This window comes from Hirundo rustica, chromosome 26 (genome assembly GCF_015227805.2).
Source record: "Hirundo rustica isolate bHirRus1 chromosome 26, bHirRus1.pri.v3, whole genome shotgun sequence".
Taxonomy (NCBI): domain Eukaryota; kingdom Metazoa; phylum Chordata; class Aves; order Passeriformes; family Hirundinidae; genus Hirundo; species Hirundo rustica.
The window spans coordinates 4,776,615-4,794,831 of NC_053475.1; the positions used below are offsets into that span (position 1 = coordinate 4,776,615).

The 18,217-nt window shown below is 51.5% G+C and overlaps 1 protein-coding gene across 1 annotated transcript; it reads right to left on the reverse strand.

Annotated features, from left to right (window-relative positions):
- Positions 1–3,379: 3,379 nt before the first annotated feature.
- LOC120763484 (excitatory amino acid transporter 5-like) lies at positions 3,380–16,781 on the reverse strand. The gene is made up of 11 exons (XM_040086822.1): positions 16,605–16,781; positions 14,100–14,179; positions 11,972–12,184; positions 11,282–11,324; positions 10,328–10,550; positions 7,396–7,495; positions 6,948–7,181; positions 5,275–5,469; positions 4,502–4,636; positions 3,624–3,723; positions 3,380–3,517 (listed from the first exon to the last, which is right to left on the reverse strand). Exons 1-11 carry the CDS (start codon positions 16,779–16,781, stop codon positions 3,380–3,382), a joined length of 1,638 nt encoding a protein of 545 aa, XP_039942756.1.
- Positions 16,782–18,217: the final 1,436 nt, after the last annotated feature.

The following is an 18,217-nucleotide window of genomic DNA, read 5'->3' on the forward strand; positions in this document are numbered from 1 at the left end:
CCTTGCACTGCCTGTACTTCTCCAGTTGCATGGAAATAACAGAGGTAGATTTTCAGTCCTAGAACAGAGAGAGGCATTTCTTTTTCTTACAGGTACCTGGGAAAATAGTTTAAAATACTTTGAAGATGCAATGTATCAGTCTGTAGAATTTAATTATGGAACCACAGAATATCCTGAACTCAAAGGGACTCTCAGGGATCATCAGTCCAACCCCTGTTCCTGCACAGACACCCCAACAATCCCACCCTGAGCATCCCTGAGAGCGGTGTCCAAATGCTCCTGCAGCTCTGGCAGCCTCGGGGCTGGGGCCATTCCCTGGGGAGCCTGGGCAGTGCCCCAGCTCCCTTGTTTTTACTTTTTTGAGGCTGAATAGACAGGTTTCAGTTTGCCAAGCAGACACCTCAGTTTTCTTGCTGTAGGACACGTGGAACTTCGCCTCCCTCCCGTCCTGAATACGGTTGGTACAGAATAAAGCTCCTCCAGGGAATGCCCAGTGATTTTGTCCAGAATCTGCTACTTCCTTGTCTTCCAGAAATCCCTTGTTCCTCACCCACAATGAGTTTGTGTTGCTCTCTACAAAAGCCCTGCTGACATTCTGGGGTTCCCTGGGTTCCCCTGGCTCTCAGGGCTAGCAGAGGAAGGCTGCTGTTCCCCCCTGAGCAGCAGATGAGCACTGGTGTCAGTGTTTCCCCTGCAGCAGGTTATTGAAAACACAGGTGGGGTTGGGATGCTGTCATCCCAAGGACATAGTCTGGGACAGTGGGTCCCTCACCAGCTGGGGCATCCTGTAAATCTGCTTCATTTACTTTTCCACAGTTTCCACCCTGTTAAAGGTGTTTGGGTGCCTCCTGTGCCTGTGTGCAGTGCTGAAGATGGATTGTCCTTGCTGCCTTTGGGTTTTCTCCATCAATAATGATGCCTTCCCTCTATACCAGACCACAAGGGGATTTTCAGAAGCACTTGAATTATTTTTTTGCCTTTGTTTTATCTTGTTAGAGGGGCACAGAGATGACAGCCCAGTTTTGAAGCTGCTGGACTCGGAGGACTCCCTTGCTGTATTTGTCACAAGGACAAGGCTGTGTGGACTCTGGCATGACACTTAACCAAAATACTTCCTGCTGATTTCCAAAATCAAAACGTCCCTGTTAACGTGAATCTCGCCAGTAGTAAGAGATGTTACCAACACTTTCAAGGTCAGGTTGAATAGGGCTTGGAGCAGCCTGGCTTACTGGAAGGTGCCCCTGCCCATGGGAGATGAGCTTTGAGTTCCTTTCTAATCCAGCCATTCTGGGATTGATAAAGCACAGGACTTGCAGCTCCTGGGGCAAGTTGTACAGGGTAGGATTGGCTTTACCAGCTCTAGATTTATTACTGATGTATAATATTCAGGTTTTTTTCAGTAATCTTTTTTTCTTTGTTGCAGTGAGTTCGAGGATGTGCTGTTGAAGTTGTTTTAGTATGACTTGCAGTTTCTGGGCCAGGGAATAATGTGGTCTGATCTGCAGCAGCCAGAGCCCAGTGATGGGAGTGACTGTGCAGAGGTTCATCCTGCAGCCCCAGCACTTGCTCAAGGACCTTTGCCATGGATGTTCTATCCTGCCTTTTGTTGCAGGATTAATTGTGTGCAGTAATATCCAGCGCTCATTAATGAGAGGAGAATGGATGTGGAAGTGGGGCTCATCTCTGCTGCCTGTGCTGGTGTCTGCTGGTCAGCCTGGACTCTCCTGGACATCCAGTGAGGGATGTGGGCACTCTCATATGCCAGTGACTGACCAGAAAGGTCTCATAAATCTTGCCTGGTTTAATTACTGTGTTGGACTGTGTCTGCAGGATGTGGGTAACTTGCAGACAGATGGGGTACTTGGATCCTTGTCCAGAGCTGGGGCTGTCTGTAGTCTCCCGTGTTCACCAGCAGCTCCCAGGGGGTTTGGGTATCTGAGCTCACTCCTGGTAAAGAGGAGCAACCACAAAACCTTTCAGAGCCAGTGATGCTGAACCAGCCTGTGATGTATCAAGGTGATCATAAATGATATGTGAAGGAGGGAGGGATGTCTGGGGAACGTGCAGAGATTTGAAATGTCATTATTTTGGGTTTGCGAGTGATGTGACTGCTCCTTGAGGAGCAGTTGGGCTGTAATGTTTCAGAAGGTATTAATTAACCTCACCAAGGAGAAGGGCTGAAAAAGGCCAAAGATAGCAGCAGTGTCTTAAGCTTACATTGCCCAGGATTCTAATTATGTGAAGGCTTTTGTAAGTTAATAGAAGACAAATCTTGTGCAAAAGCTGATTTATGATATTTAATAGTTTCTGCTTTTCATTTGGCAAAACTGGAATGAATATTTCTTCTGAATTAGAAAATTTTTTACAACCTCTGACTTCAGCTTGAAACAATTCTGCACAGAAAATGTTTTCTTTATGTGCAATTGGAGAACAGTTCAGTGATGTGAGTGGGAGTCTGAGCTGTGTTCTGAGTCCCAATTCTGTGGCAGGAAAGATCAAGAAAGAGAAAAGGGATGAGGTGACATTTGAGAGACAAATTAATTCAGTGACATGAATTGTTGGTATAAAAGGCTCTTGTGTAGAAGGCTGCCCTGGGAAGCCTGGATTTTAAGGCTGTAATTGGAATTTGAGCTTGGGGACAGATCCTTAGCTGGGAAAACCAACACAGTTGCAATTGGACTTGGTTAATTAGTTCTCTGTAATAAAACAGCTGTAGAAACAGGTGTACAGCTGGTCTTTCCTTCCTTCCAGCCAGTGAATCCCACTGTCCCTGAGAGAGTGCAGCAGCTCAGGCGTCCTGTCTGTAACCTGACAGCTGGGAAATCCAGTTATGTCCAGCTTGGATTTGGAACTCTAGACAAAAACTCACTTAATCTTAGTTTTCAGATGAGAGCCCCATAGTAAAATAAAAAGCAATGATTTTAAAAAATTATCTCTATAATAACAAAAACAAAAGCTTCTGGAGCACAGCCTGGCCTTCAGGGAAGAGCTGCTGGCCAGAGGGTTCAGTGTTACATCCCATCCCTATTGCATTCTCACCAAATCCAGTCTGCTAGCACCTGCTCACCTCCCTACCTTTCAAATATAGGTGAGTTTGGAAAAATGGGAATTATCAGTCCTTCGAACCCAGCCATTTAAGGCAGGGCAGCGAGCTTCCAGATGTGTCCTCAGGTGCAGGGCAGAGCTGGCTCCCTGTCCCAGTGGCAGAGCCATGCTCTTTGGGTGTCTGCTGGGTGTCCCAGTGTTTCCAAAGGATGAGAGGATTTTCCCACTTTCTGTGCCGAGTAAGGCCTTTGTCTTGCAGAACATCCATATGCGACACTCAGGATGTCAGTGTTTAGCACCAAGATGCCATTCCTGGGAGCAGGAACGCTGTTACCTACACCTGGCAGATGTTATAGTGAACTCCTGTCTTATGCAACAGGGTTTCTTCAATCATTTCAATCCCATTGTCTTTGGGATGCAGGTGTGAGGTCTCTGCAGAAGGAGATTTGCCTGTGTTGCTCGCCGGGTCTTGCTGCAAAAAGAAAAGAGCACAGTTTTAATTTCTGAAGTGAGCAGGTGCCTTGTGCCTGTCCTGCCGTGTCCCGTGAGCCCCTGCCCTCCCACCATGCCATACATACTGGGGGGGCCTTTGGGGCAAAGTCCTTCTCGCAGACGTGTGCTATGATGCCAGCAGCCAGGGCGTCGCCAAGGACGTTGGTCATCGTTCGTAGTCGGTCCCTGCGGAGAGACAGCACCAGGATGCAGGGGGTGGCCACAGCCAGTGTGCCCGGGGTGTTGATGGCTTTGGAACGTGTCAGCCCCCATCCTGAACGTCCCTCCCACTGGTGTTGCCAAGTGCTGTGTTGGTTTTGCAGATGCAGAGAGAAAACAGACTCTATGTGAGCTGGGCAGCATCTGTCTCACACTGCTGGTGTGAGCAGTGCAGGGACCTGCCAGTGCCACCTCCCAAACTGGGACAGGCACTGTTGTGCTAAGTGCAGGGAGAGCTGTCTCAGCAAGTCATAAAACTCCTTGAAATGCCTCTTGAGGAGAAATCCTGTAGATCCAGCCACTGTTTTTCTCTTGTCTATCCAGGCACCTCTCACAGTAGTAGATGATGCCAGTGGTGTTGGGTACCCTGTGATGCTGAAAGGTTGGACTGGTGGTGTGTTAACCTTTGTGGGGAAAAGAGAAAACCTGGAGGGAAAGGGAAAAGCAGCCATGATACTTGGCACTGTTCCCTCTTCTCCCTGGGGGACTGGGAAGTACAAACAGCCACCTGTGTGTCGGTTCTGTAACTCAGCATCTGCTCTCTGTGGTTTCTCACCTAATGGCTCTGGTTTTATCTTGGTACTTTAGAATGGCACATTTCACAAGCTGTGTGTTTGTTTGTCTGTGACAAGTGTAATCCAGCATCGGTTTCTGTCTGGAGAGCAATCAGTTCATCCATCAAGATGAACATCGCCATGAACTGACGCTGGGCATCGCCCACAGCAGTGTCCTGAAGAGCACTTACAGAGCCCAGTCGACGGCGATGATGAGGGTGATGTCCTCGGTGGGCAGCCCCACGGAGGTGAGCACAATGACCATGGTGACGAGCCCGGACTGCGGGATCCCGGCGGCGCCGATGCTGGCTGCCGACGCCGTGATGCTGCAAAGAGGAGGTGGCTGTGCAATTCAAACGGGCGTCTTTGCATGGCAAAGTAATTTATTGCTGTGTGGAAGGACTGGATTGGAGCTGACTTCCTCCTCCTTCCTGTTCCCAGGTGCTATCACAAATTCCCCTGCGCACGGCAGGGGCTGGCAGTGGGTCCCCTGGTTCTGTGCTCTCCTCCGCCTTCAGGGTAGGGACTTCCTCCTTAAAATTGCTAAATATTTGTAAATGTACTTAATTATTATTTAGTTACGTGCTTTATTTCCCATCTTATAAAATGAGAGCATCCCATTCCAGAAGGGGAGTAAATGACACCTGCACAAATCCTTCTGTGCTCAGCCCTGCAGTGCTGACCTGCTCCAGCCACATGTCTGTGCAGCTATGCTTATCCTTTTCCTTTTCCCAAGTCCTTGATTTGCAGCAGATTCTGGGGTGTGGAGCCAGCCCAGCTTTCCCTGGCACACAGCACAGGGACTGGGACATGCTGCACCCTCCCCTGCTCCTCAGCTTCCCCCAGCAAAGGTCACTGTGCATTAACAAGATCTCTGCAAACAGGAAAAATGCAAAAGGTTGTCCTAATGTCTGTAATAGGAGTAGAGAGAAATGGAATCTAACTGCTGCAGAGAAGCTTTTACCTTATAGTTATAATTTGTCCCAAATCCAGTTCATACTCATTGACCTGGGCAATGAAGATGGTAGCGACCGCCTCGTAGAGCGCAGTGCCGTCCATGTTGATGGTGGCCCCGACGGGGAGCACGAACCGCGCCACGCGTCTGTCGATGCCGTTGTTCTCCAGGAGACACTTGAGGGTGATGGGCAGGGTGGCTGAGCTGCAGGGCAAGAAACAAGCAGTAATTGCTGTTTGTGTTGAGCTTTCTGAGCTGGAGTCAGTGTGATGGGACAGAAATACCAGCCCTGCTGAGGGTGGATGCTGCAATGGTGCACAAACTGCTGTAGCAATGAAAATCTCTTCAGCCCTCACCACCTGGGGATTAAACACCTTCAGCAAAGTGAGCTGCAGGCTGAGAATATGTCAGAATGTCATTTCAGTGGCTGAAGGCACCACTTTAACCACCTGTGTGCCACGGCTGCAGCTCTGTTGAACATCCCTGGTGCCCACGTTAATCCTGCCGCAGCTCCTGGAGTGTGAGACTGTGTGTGCCAGCAGTGGCTGTGCTGGGGTTCATCCTCACTTGTCTCCTCCATGAGGGATGCCTGCCTCACTTCATGCTCCCCTGACCTCTCTCTCTTGTTTCTGTCTAGCATGAAGACAACAAATGCCCCACAGGAACTGGGATGAGGAATGGAGGAAGAAGAACGGGTTGAAGAAAGGAAACCACAGAAAAGTCGATGGGATTGCGACAGACTCTGGAAGGCAGAGACTGTACTTGGGAAAGGCAGAGCAGTGGCCCCAGCCCTGGGCACAGACCATGAGGCTGGGACAAGGAACAGGATGTTCTCTCTGTGACAGTTCTCCCCCCATTAGCTGGCTGCAGAGCAGAGGGAGGAGAAGCCTGATGGAGACAGAGCTGGAGATCCAGGTTGAGGAGGACACCAGGTCATTAAGAGCTGCAGAAGCAACAGTTGCAGCCGTGGGCACTGGGGAAGGGAGGCACAGTTCAGGTTGTTTTATTGGGATTATGTGGAGAAGCAACAGAGAGGCCAGAAAAATCCTTTGCCTGGTCAGATGTGCTCCAGGAAAATGTTTGAATTTGTGTGCTTTCTGAAAAGGATGGTAGTTTATAGTGACGTTTTTTTCATTGTTATAAGGAATGTATTGCAATGAAAATAGAATAGATAAATATAATCTAAAATAATCAAAATCTTTTTAAAGTAGGCAAGATTTTTCTGTGGATGCACTTGGGATACACTGTAGTTGATTTTAGATTGTCAGTAAAGTGTTCAGAAGAGCTTTTGATATTTTCAATTATACTCCAGGATCATAACCCCATGCAGTTTATAAAGCACCTACAACAGTCCTAGTTTGAATTTATGGAAAGAAAAGTGCAGCAATCGAATAAATTGTGCACACGGACACAAAAACATTGCTGGTTTGCTCTGGGAAAACCCTGGGAGAGGGTTGGGTGGAAGAGCACCACGAGCTGCCCAGCTCTGCTGACCAGGGCAGGGCCAAGCATCTGCTTCCTCCGAAAACCAGGAGCATTCTCATTTCTAATCGTGCTGGAGCACAGTTTTCCTTTTTACAGCTGTCCCCCCAGAGCTCGCCTGCCCACTCACAGCCACGTCTCCTGTGCTAAACCAGATCCCTGCTCTGCAGTATCTGCAGGTTCCAGCCACGTTTTCCTACCTGGAGGATGTAGCTAAGGCGATCAGCAAGGCTTGCAGTGTCCCCTGAATGAAAGCAAAGGGGTTTTTCTTGGTGATGAGCGCAAAAAGCAGAGGTAAGAGGATGATTGCATGGACGGCAAGCCCTGACACTACTGTAATGACATACAGCCCCAGCTTCTCTCCTGTAACCGAGGGATCTTCCATCTCCAAGATCTTCCCAGCTATGAGAAATACAATGCCAAAGGGGAAGTACCTGCAAAGAATAAGCATAAAACATTATGAGGATGTAATCCTCAATCACTGTAGCACTGCCTGATAGACATGGCAGTGTTTGTACTGTGCAGTACAGTCATACAAAAGCAAATTCAGTGCTTGCAACAGACACTTGCAGACATGTGGCCAGCATTGCCATTAGATAGCAGGAAAGAAAATCAATCAATCAATGAATCAATCAAAACCAAGTTTACCAAACGGCCATCGAGACGATTTTCATAACTGCTTCATTCAGACACTGGCACACGTTAACCAGCGGAGCTCCTCGCTCGCCCATTTTTCCCAGGAGAAGTCCTGCAGCCAAGCACAGCAGGTTACATTACTGGGGAGCCCCACAGGAGCAGCACCCGACTGGCCAAGTGTCCTGAGGGAATGGGGGTCACCAGGCAAACCCTGATTGAGTTCTGGTTGCCCTGTGCTCTTATGAGTCACGAGTTCTCTGTTCCAAGCAAACACAAGCATCTGGCTTTTTCTCACAAAGCCACAGCAGACCCAAATCCAGGGTTTGGATTCTTCCTTGCACGTAAAACAGATAAACTTCACTGCTGCTCAGTGCTGGAAGAATTATTTCCTGGGGTGGATAAACTGGATTAGGTGGATATCTGGATTGCTATTTGGTAATACATGAATAATGAACTCTGGAAATAAAAAAGGAATTTTTTTAAGGATAAGGAATGGTAGGGCTCTCTGTAGCTGAGGATGTGATGCTGAGCTGCATCGCTGCCCTGCTGTGGAGTGAAAGGGGCCCTGGCTGCCCCAGTGACTAAGCAGTGCTCGCACCCCTGTCCCATGGTGGTGACAACACATGTGGCTGTACAGTGATATGTCAGGAAGGATCTGAGTGAGCTGCTTAGATACAGGCATTAAGCCTTCTCTCCTAAGCCTGTTTTTTTCCTTTGATGTTGCATTAACCTAATCCAGCCTAATTTTCTGTTGAAGGAATGCTAGAGCAGAAATACAGGTTATGGTTTGAATGGCTAGAAGGGTTATGGTCCTGTTCTGCCTGCCAGTGCTAAACCCCTTTTACTGGCTGGGAGGCTTTCCAGGAACACATCAGACAAAGGGAAAAGGAACCTCTGAGCATTTGCCTGTCTTGTTTCCAGCTTGGTGCAAGTCCTTCTTCCTGTGTTGGCTAAAATTAATTTTGAAGCACAGTGCAGGTGTCTGTTTTATCTTGGAAAAGAAGCACATAGACAGGGTCTTGTGCTACTTATCCCTCTTCAGTCTTCAGGGCTGAGGACTCCAAGAGGTCCTTGGTTGGATCTCTTGCCTTGCTCAAAAGAGAGATGAGGTAGGGTCATGTTTGCCAGAACTTTCAGAAATGAGACAAGGTTTGCCATGTTTAAATCTCAGCTCTGTGGATATTTGTCCAATATTTGGTGGCCACAACCGCTGCTTTGGAAGAAAGCAAATTTCTCTTCAGGTCCTACAGAGCTGATTTGGGAGACATGGCCCAAGTGAATGGACAGATTTCTGCAAGGATCTTGAAAGCTCTGCCCTCTCATGGGTTTCAAAAGCAACAGAGAGGCCTTCAGTGACAGTGAAGAGCTGTCAGAGCTGGGGCAGCTGTGTGGGGACACCCCAAAGGCAAAGGCACTCTGGGTACTTAGTGGGTGCTGCATGGATGCCTTGGTCTCAGCCCCACACCCACCCAGTTTTGGTGTTGAACATAAATGCACTTTGCTGAGAGCTCCACCAGCTTCCCTCTGCCCTCCCCCACTTTGCTGCACGGAGGAGGTGATCCCTATTTCCCAAGGCATGGGGCTCTGGTGCCCTGCCTGTCCCTCTCCTGTTCTCTGCCAGGCAAACCGAATTCAGCCTCTGCTCCTAAGAGAAGAATCCTGTGGGTGTTTGAATTCCCTTTATCAAGCTGCCGGTGCCTGGTGCAGTGATGCTCTGCCAGTCTGTGGCTTTGTGGAGCTCTGATCCTGGGCAAAACATGGGAGGTGCAGCTGGTGCCTGGGGCTGGCTCAGGTGATCTCCCACTGCCTCCTAACTCAGGCTGATCCCACTCCCACGCTGGAGGGGTTGTGAAGTGTCATCTTAGAAGAGAAAAGCAGCTCCTCCTTGCAGGTTTGGCAGGGCTGGGGAGGGGCACATGTCCTGTGGGCAGGAGCTCAGCACCTTTTCTGGGTGTCCAAGGTGTGCAGAGGGTGTTGGCCGCTGGGACAGGAGATTGCCAGAGACATTCTGGCTGTAGGGATCTGTAACTGGGTCTGACTCTGCCCAGTCTTGCTGTGGCCAGCTCCTCTGAGGTCTCACTTTTAGAACTGGCTGCTCTCCGTGGCTCTGCAGTCCAGCGCACTCCGGTGCTGTGCCAGCTGTGCTGCCTCTACACCTCAAATCCTCTAATTGGCTTTTTGGTTCCTTATACACAAAGTTCAAGCTCCTTGCCCTCACCTCTTAATCTACACATAATCCTGCCACCGTGCTCATCTCCCTCTTTTTCCTTCCTCATTCCTCCCTCCTCCCTTTCTCCCTCAGCCTTGCACCCGTGTCCTCTTATGCTTTGAGCCAGCTTCAAGTTCCTCCTTTCAAGGACTTTCTCTTCTTTAAACCTCTCTTGCATGTGTCTCTCTACGACTTCTGCTCCTTCTTCCTTCCCAAAATTGCCGCCAAGCACCTTTTCCACACAGGACTGCAAGCTGTTCAATGCAGAATGCTGCCCTACCTCCTTCACAGGGTCCTGTTGGGAATCCTCATATATCTGTAACAGCATCAAGTCTGACCCTGCTGTCACGTCCTGCCTGCTCAGGGGCTGAACTCAGCATGAAGGGTTTGGGTCATTGTGGTGTGCTGTGTCCCAGGCAGCCTCTGCAAAATTACACCTCACTTCAGACTTCATTAAAAGGACACCCCAGCTTAAGTAATGGTTTGAAAACCCTCAGGACCTGCACATGAGCTGTGAAGGAAATACGAGGTAAGAACAGCCTTCCCTGTGCCTACAGCCTTAGTGAGCTCTACCATGGCCGGTGCTGACAGGGACCTTGGTACAAATTCCATGCTGGGCCCAGTTCCCAGGGACTGGGGAAATTAAAGCTGAAAGACCCTTGTCCTACATCTTTCACTCTGTAAAGTGTGGTGACCGCAGCAGCGGCCGCCCTGGGCCCGTGGAGGAGCAGGTACCTATGGTTGCTGAGAAGATGACAATCCCCAGGACATTCATCTCATTGCTGGTCCCAGCCAGGGTCCTGTAGGTCATCTCAGGTGAGGGTGTCAGCTCAAGGAACACAGGCTGATGGATTTCAGGGTTTTTGTCATCAGGTGCAAAGTAAATAAAATTGACAGGTTTTCCTGGGATCTTTGGAAAACCGGGAGACTTCACCACTGGGACGAGAACAGTTCGATACTGGAACAGAAGCAAAGGAGGGAGGTTAGTGTGCTGCTGCCATGAGCTCATCCTGCTCCCAACACAGAGGCCAAGCCAGCCCTAGGCTGGGTGCTCCTGGAGGTTAAAGCTTTGGTTTCCAGGCAGTAAAACGCTGCTGGAAATAAGGAGTGAGAGTCAGGCAAGGGGAGCTGTGGCTGTTGGCTTCACACCATCCTCAGCCAAGGCTGCAGAGCATGCTCATGGTGTTGGTGAGCTGGGTCCCTGTGGGATGCCAGCACAGCGCTGGGGTCCCTCTGATCCCTCCATCCCTCCTCTGGGAGCTTTATCCATGCTTTCCCAATGCCATCAGTTTGCTTATTTTCCCTGTCCCTCCACCCTACCTGGCCACTCTGTCTGTCCCCTTTGACCACTCTACCTTCCCTCAAGCATCCCTTCTTTGTGTCCCTCTCCCTGCCTGCTGCCTGCCCACCCCACCGCTGGCTCTCCCCAGGGATTAAGAAGCTGCTGCACAGGAGCAGAATCTGAGGGAAGGGATGTGCACTGCTTCCCGACAGGAGCCTCGCAGGCAGAGGGAAGGCACGGGGTCCCTGTGAGCCTGTGCCCCCCCAGCACCTTCCTGCCTTCGAGTGCCTGCCCTGGGTGGGTGTGGGGGGATGCAGGGGAAGGGGAAGGGCTCCTGTCCAGGCTGTGGGTGGGCAAAGAGGCAGCCCCGTGTGGAGGCTGCATGCAGAGGGGTCAGGTGAACTCACCTGCTGGAACGAAGCTTCAACCAGGTTAGAAGGAAACATGTTTCTGTAAGAGACCAGTGACACAGGGTTAAAGTGTGTTGAGAGGACACAGGGAGCATCCTGGGAAGCACTTCTTGTGGGCACAATGTCTGGGAGAGGACAAGAAAGCCAACAACAGCTTATGATAGCTGTGCAAGATGCAAAGCAGGACTGAGAACCACGTGTGAACGGGATTGGTGGAAAGCCTGAGCCTGGGATGGATATCTGCCATCTGCAGCCCCCCACTCAGAGCCTGGTCCAGTCAATCCAGAAATGGAGATTCTCCCCCAGCTCCTGGGTGTGTGCTGCAACCCCTCCCCAGGTAACCTCATCCACTGCCCTAACCCAGCCCTGGGCCAGCTCCAGGCTTGGCACGTCCCAGCCAGGGCTGCAGAGAAGAAGCCAAGCCTTGCAGGAAACACAACTCTCTCTGATCTCTGCTGCAGTGCATCTCTTTGTTGACGGCTCTGGGAGAGCTCTGGTGGTGACAGAGTGGCCAGAGGGACATGGACAGGGACAAATGAACCCCACGTTGCTGGGCTTGGAGGTACCAGCACCTGGCCAGTGGTTCTCCTGTTTCCCTTGAGATCTCAGGGACTTCTGGGAACTCAGAACCTTCTGGGAAGGTTTTGTTATCATGACATTGGCTCCTGCTGAATGCCTGTGACACACCTGATTAAATCCAGTAACGCATCGGCGGAGCTGAGCACCACTTTCCCCGCAGAGCTGTTGTCCTTCTGGGCAGCTGCACCAGGATGAATGCTGACCGCGAGGATGATCCCCACAGTCACTGCCATGAAGGTTGTCCACAGGTAGTAGGTGATGGTGATCACCCCCATCTTCCCACAGGCCTTGGAGTCCATGGTGGCCAGCCCAGACATGAGGCTGCAGCACAGAACAGAGTGGTCACTGTCTGCTCCCCAAACCGCACAAGACGCACCTGATGGGCAGAATCTCCAAGGTGGAAATGGTTCCCGTGGGTTTTTTTAAATCAAAGCTTAAGGGCATCCCTGAGCTCTTGCACATTCCTGTGCCAGCACCCATAGGATCTCACACTCAGGATGAGCTTGTGACAACCCAAGCTGAGCTGAGAAGGGCAGGAGACACCTCCAAGCCCCTTCTCAAGGTCTGGCTGTGTTTTCTGCTTTCTACAAGGGTTAAGAAGTTTATATTCTTGTGTATTTTTATGTTGAATAACTGATGCTGCTCCTTTGTTAGATACTGTTATATCTCCATTGCTTCGTGCCACTGCTGCGTGTCACTGTGACGAGCAAAGGAAGGTACCAGCAAGGTTCATAAAATCCTGGTGGGGATGGACCCCATGCCCCCAGGAGAGACCTGCAGGTTCAGATTTCATGCACACATAAGCTTTTCTAAGAAGTAACCCATAAGCTACTTCTCAGCAAAACTGGGCTAAAAATAGAGAGGGCATTACAGGCTGCCCCAGCAGGGAGAGCAGTGCTGGTGGTGAGGACAAGTTGGGTGCAGGACTGGGTTTGCTGAGGCCACTCACTTGGGAGGAACTGCTGACATGCTCAAGGGCAGAGAGGCCCCACTGAGAGACCCTGACAAATGGGAGGATTGGGAAATCCCCAACCATGTGACAAGTGACACGGGCAGGTGTCACACCCTGCCCCTTTGATGGGGCAGCCCTGGATGCAGGGACAGGCTGGGAATGAGAGGCTGCAGAGCAGCGCTGGGGGAAGGGACCTGGGGGTCCTGCTCCATGGCAAGTTGGATCTGAGCCACTGCTGAGTCCTGGCAGCCCAAAGGGCCACCGTGTCCTGGGGGCACCAGGCCCAGGGAGGGATTGTCCTGCTCTGCTCTGCACTGGGGCAGCCTCACCTCCAGTGCTGGGGGCACTTTGGGCACCACAAGATCAGAAGGATCCAAAGCTGTTGGAGAGCGTCCAAAGGAGGGACACGGAGCTGGGGAAGGGTCTGAGGAGGGGCTGAGGGCACTTGGCTCGTTCAGCTGGAGCAGAGGAGACTGAGGGGAGGCTCCTCGGGGGCTGCAGCTCCTCCCGAGGGGAGGCGGAGGGGCAGGGGCTGAGCTCTGCTCTGGGACAGGGACAGGAGCCCAGCAAGGGCTGGAGCTGTGCCAGGCCTTGGGATGGAGCTCAGGGCAAGGTTCTTCCCCCCGAGGGTGCTGGGCACTGCCCAGGCTCCCCAGGGAATGGTCCCAGCCCCGAGGCTGCCAGAGCTGCAGGAGCGTTTGGACAGCGCTCTCAGGGGTGCTCAGGGTGGGATTGTTGGGGTGTCTGGGTAGGGTTGGACTGATGATCCCTGTAGGTCCCTTCCAACTCAGGATATTCCAGAATTCTGTGAAATGTGAGTGGGGGCTGCAGTGTGCCCCACTGCTGATTCCTTATTTCTAGGTCTGTATGGGCCAATAAAATGAGAATTTGCAAACATGGAAACAGCACTGGGGAATGCTTATGCTTTTTACCTGAACTTTCTCAAATCCCTCTAAGGAAATCTGCTTTGAGGTTAAACAGCCCACCACAACTGCCCGTGGGTGGTCCTGGCATCACCAGTGGCCCAAAAGAAGGGAAACACTGCCAGTGCAGGTGGCTGGCCTGGGTGCAAGTGCCTACCAACTCCAGGTGAGGATTTGTCCCAGACTATTGCTGGGAAATCATGGGGTTTGATGGACACCAACCCAGGGGATGTTGCTGCTTGGAGCCAGGGTTATTCTCACCCCATGCAGTTTTGGGGTTATCTCCTCCATGGGGGATCACAGGGTGATCATTTCAGCATGATGGGAGGATGGTGTTTTAGAGCAGAAGGTGATGTCGTACCTGGAGGTGATCAAGGGCAGGATCAGCATCTTCAGCATCCTCATGAGGAGCTCTCCAGGAAAGGAAAAATACTGCTTCGCCTGCACATAGAGCAGAGCATGTGTCAGGTAAATGGTTGTGGGTTAAGGGCTCAAACTTGATCAATCTGCCATTTTCCCAACCAGACCCAGCTCTGAGCTTGGTTCTGAACTGGCAGCTGCTCCCTGAGGCACTCCATAACTCTATTTCTCTGCTGTCCCTTACTGGGAGTTGGCTCAGGGATGGAGAATACTGGCCACATGGCCAGCTTGGCTGTAAACAAGGGAGGGACATGTGGGGTTGGTCTCCTCCCCAAAATGTCCTTGGTTCTGTAGCCTTCTGGGGAATGGTCCACATGGCCCCACCACTGGCTCCTCCCAAAACTCATTGCACTCATTATCAAGGAGCAGAGGCTTGGCTGCATCTACTTTGGGGCAAAAGTGCCTCAAAGCTGTTGTCAGCAACAAAAGGTGGGAATATCTCGTGGCTGCAGGTGGAAAAGAGGAGCTCAGGAAGAGCCCAGGTGTCTGGCCCATCCACGGGACAATCTTGGTGCCATGGCATCTCTCAACACCTTACACTCCTCACATGGACATGGGGAAGGACTGCAGAGACATCCCCCAAAGTCTGGATCCCACAGCCATGACCAAGGGGAGAGTGAGGGGTCTGTGGGGTCAGCGGCCTGGCCAGCATCCCTCCTTCCCTCCATCCCTATCTCTACCCACCATCCATCCCCCATGCATGCATGCATGCATCCATCTCCCATGCATGCATGCATCCATCCATGCATCCCTCCATCCATCCATCCATCCATCCCTCCGTCCATCCATCATCCATCCATCCATCATCCATCCATCATCCATCCATCCATCCATCCATCCATCCATCATCCATCCATCCATCAGCCATCATCCATCCCTCCCTCCATCCATCCCTCCATCCATCCATCATCCATCCATCCCTCCCTCCCTCCATCCATCCATCCATCCATCCATCCATCCATCCATCCATCCCCCATCCATCCATCCATCCATCATCCATCCATCCATCCATCCATCCATCATCCATCCATCCATCCATCCATCCCCCATCCATCCATCCATCCATCCATCCCTATCTCTACTCACCATCCATCCCCCATGCATGCATCCAGGTTTTGTGACATTATTCTCCAGTGGGGACAGTCTCTAGCGGCTGCCAGGCCCACAGCAGAGGTGGCAATAGGGCAGGATGGGGCTGGAGCAGAGGATGGATAAAACTGATGCATGGCAGGACAGGGGCTGGAGCCCCAAGACTCTGCGAGCCTCATGCCCAGTGTGGGCGGCTGCTGGGCTCTCACGGGTGTGTGCACTGGGATGCAGGGAGATTACATCCAGCTTCACTTAAGTAACAAGATCATCCCCGCTGTGCTGATGCTGAAGGGCCTAATTGAAATGACAAGACTTTGCTAAATCCTAGTGGGCAACACAGGGATGTTCCAGCATCAGCCGAGCTCTCCCGGAGCAGCATTCCCCCTCCTGCCTCAGCAGCCTGGCTGAGGATCAGGGCTGAGCCGTGGCCCGGCTGCCCGAAGTCAGAGGATCTCAGCTCAGTGCCGCTTTGCAGCACAATGCTCCTGGGAAATGCTGAGCCAACTTGCTTTTCTTGTGCGTTTTCTCCAGTGCATTTGTCTCCAAGGCTTCTCAAAGGAAGGCAATTCCTCTAAGCCCTCCAGGCTTCCCACCAGCCCTCTATTTATTTGCTGGGTCCTCTCCAGAGCATAGAAATGTGCTTTGATTGCACACAGCTGGGGAGAGTGCTGGGAGGAGCCCATCCCTTGGACCTCATCCCTCAGACCTCATCCCTCAAACCCCATCTCCTGGAACGCCATCTCCTGCACCCCATCCCTCAGATCCCAACACTGCTGCTGGTGTTGGGGGAAGCCTGTGTACTGAGCATCTGTTTACCCTGAGTAAACATTCCTCCATTTCTCATCCTCATCCCACCTCAAGGCTCCTGCAGACCCATGGGTCCAACCCAGAGCTCTCCACTCCCATTGGAGGAAGGCAGAATTTGTTCTATGGCTTGGACATTTGTTGGCACCTTCCTGGTGAAAAAAGAGAAGAGAAGAGAAGAGAAGAGAAGAGAAGAGAAGAGAAGAGAAGAGAAGAGAAGAGAAGAGAAGAGAAGAGAAGAGAAGAGAAGAGAAGAGAAGAGAAGAGAAGGAAAAGAAAGGAAAGGAAAGGAAAGAAAAGAAAAGAAAAGAAAAGAAAAGAAAAGAAAAGAAAAGAAAAGAAAAGAAAAGAAAAGAAAAGAAAAGAAAAGGAAAGAAAAAGAAAAAAGAAAAGAAAAGAAAAGCCATAGGTGGAAACATGTCTTGAAGTGGTTTTCTTGGGCAGGAGCTTTTGCTTTTGGGCCTGTGCCCATCTGGACCCTTACTGGCACCAGGGCTTGCCCCCTGCCCCACTCCATCCCCCTCACTCCCATCCCCATCCCAGCCAAGCTTACCAGGTCTGTCAGCTCCAGCGCCCGCAGCAGGAACCCCAGGAGACATCCTGTGACAACCGACAGCATGGAAAGAGTCAAGAGGCCATTTTTGTACCAGAAAGCTCGCACCCACTTCCAGAGGCGCAGGAGGGCTGTGGACAGCGAGTGCAGCACAGCTCTTCTGACCCACTCCCACATGGTCGTTCTCAGCCACCCAGATGATGCCCCTGGGAGCAGCTCCCAGCCCCACTCATGGCCACGGGCCCCGCAGCGCCGAGGGTCCCCTGCTCTGTGCCGGGAGCTGAGTGTGCTGGTGGCTAATCCCCAGAACCAAAAGCTTCAGGGATATTTGGGAGCCTTTCCCATAATGGAAAGTGACGTCTTCAACTGGTTAATCTGGGCTTGGCATCCCACCAGTGAGGTGCTGAACCCTCCCAGTTTAACCCTCCAGCCCCTGGGATGGGTGCCAGCATGCAGACTGAGAGCAGGGACTCAGCCCCAGAACTTCTCACTGTTTCTGATCTAAAAGGATTTGGGTCCTGCCACCAGATCTGGGTCCTGCACTAGATTTGTGCTCCCCACTGACTGCTAGTGCACCCTGATCCTGCCCCCACCTGGGAGCGCTTCATGAGGGCAGGGTCTGCAGAGGGAAACCGGCAGTGAATGGGAGAATTTCCCAGAGCACCTGTAGACACCAGCCCAGGGCACCAAGAGATGATGCTGAATATTCCCACACAAATATCTGCTCCAACAGATCCAACCTCCTGCCAGCCCTCCAGGGAAGCTGCCCCAAGGCCATGAGATGCTGCTGGAGCACCTGGTCCATAATTAATGATATTTTAGAGTATCTCTCTGTCCAGTTTGCCTCTGGTTCAGGCCAGGAGTGTCACTGGGGCCAGGGTGTGGTGCAGAACGAAAGGGCAGGTGGGTCTCTGTGAACAGCCGTGGAGTCTGTGGTGTGACCCGGATAGCTGAAATCTTCCCAGAGAGAGAGGTCTTGCTAGAGACAGCCATTCCAGGGACTCGGGCATGCATCCATCCATCCCCCATCCAACCGGCCGCTGGGCACAGCCAGGGGCTGCCAGTGATCAGCTCTCAGCAGTGATTTCAGCTCTCAGCAATGATTTCAGCTCTCAGCAGTGATTTCAGCTCTCAGCAATGATTTCAGCTCTCAGCAATGATTTCAGCTCTCAGCAGTGATTTCAGCTCTCAGCATTGATTTCAGCTCTCAGCAGTGATTTCAGCTCTCAGCAGTGATTTCAGCTCTCAGCAGTGATTTCAGCTCTCAGCATTGATTTCAGCTCTCAGCAGTGATTTCAGCTCTCAGCAATGATTTCAGCTCTCAGCAGTGATTTCAGCTCTCAGCAGTGATTTCAGCTCTCAGCACTGATTTCAGCTCTCAGCAATGATTTCAGCTCTCAGCAGTGATTCCAGCTCTCAGCAATGATTTCAGCTCCCAGCAGTGATTTCAGCTCTCAGCATTGATTTCAGCTCCCAGCAGTGATTCCAGCTCTCAGCAATGATTTCAGCTCTACCTTGTGAGGTTGTCCCAGGCTGACTCAGGGACAGAGAGACAGGAATATCGTATAGCGAGAGCCGTAGCCTTTATTATCCAGCACCCTGCAAAGGTAACC

Coding starts and splice junctions, on each gene's coding strand:
- LOC120763484 (XM_040086822.1), bottom strand. CDS start 16,781: ATGTGGGAGTGGGTCAGAAGAGCTGTGCTGCACTCGCTGTCCACAGCC. Junction 7,182..7,395: donor ATCGTCTCGATGGCCGTTTG/GTAAACTTGGTT, acceptor TATTCTTTGCAG/GTACTTCCCCTTTGGCATTG. Junction 3,518..3,623: donor TTGCCCCAAAGGCCCCCCCA/GTATGTATGGCA, acceptor TTCTTTTTGCAG/CAAGACCCGGCGAGCAACAC.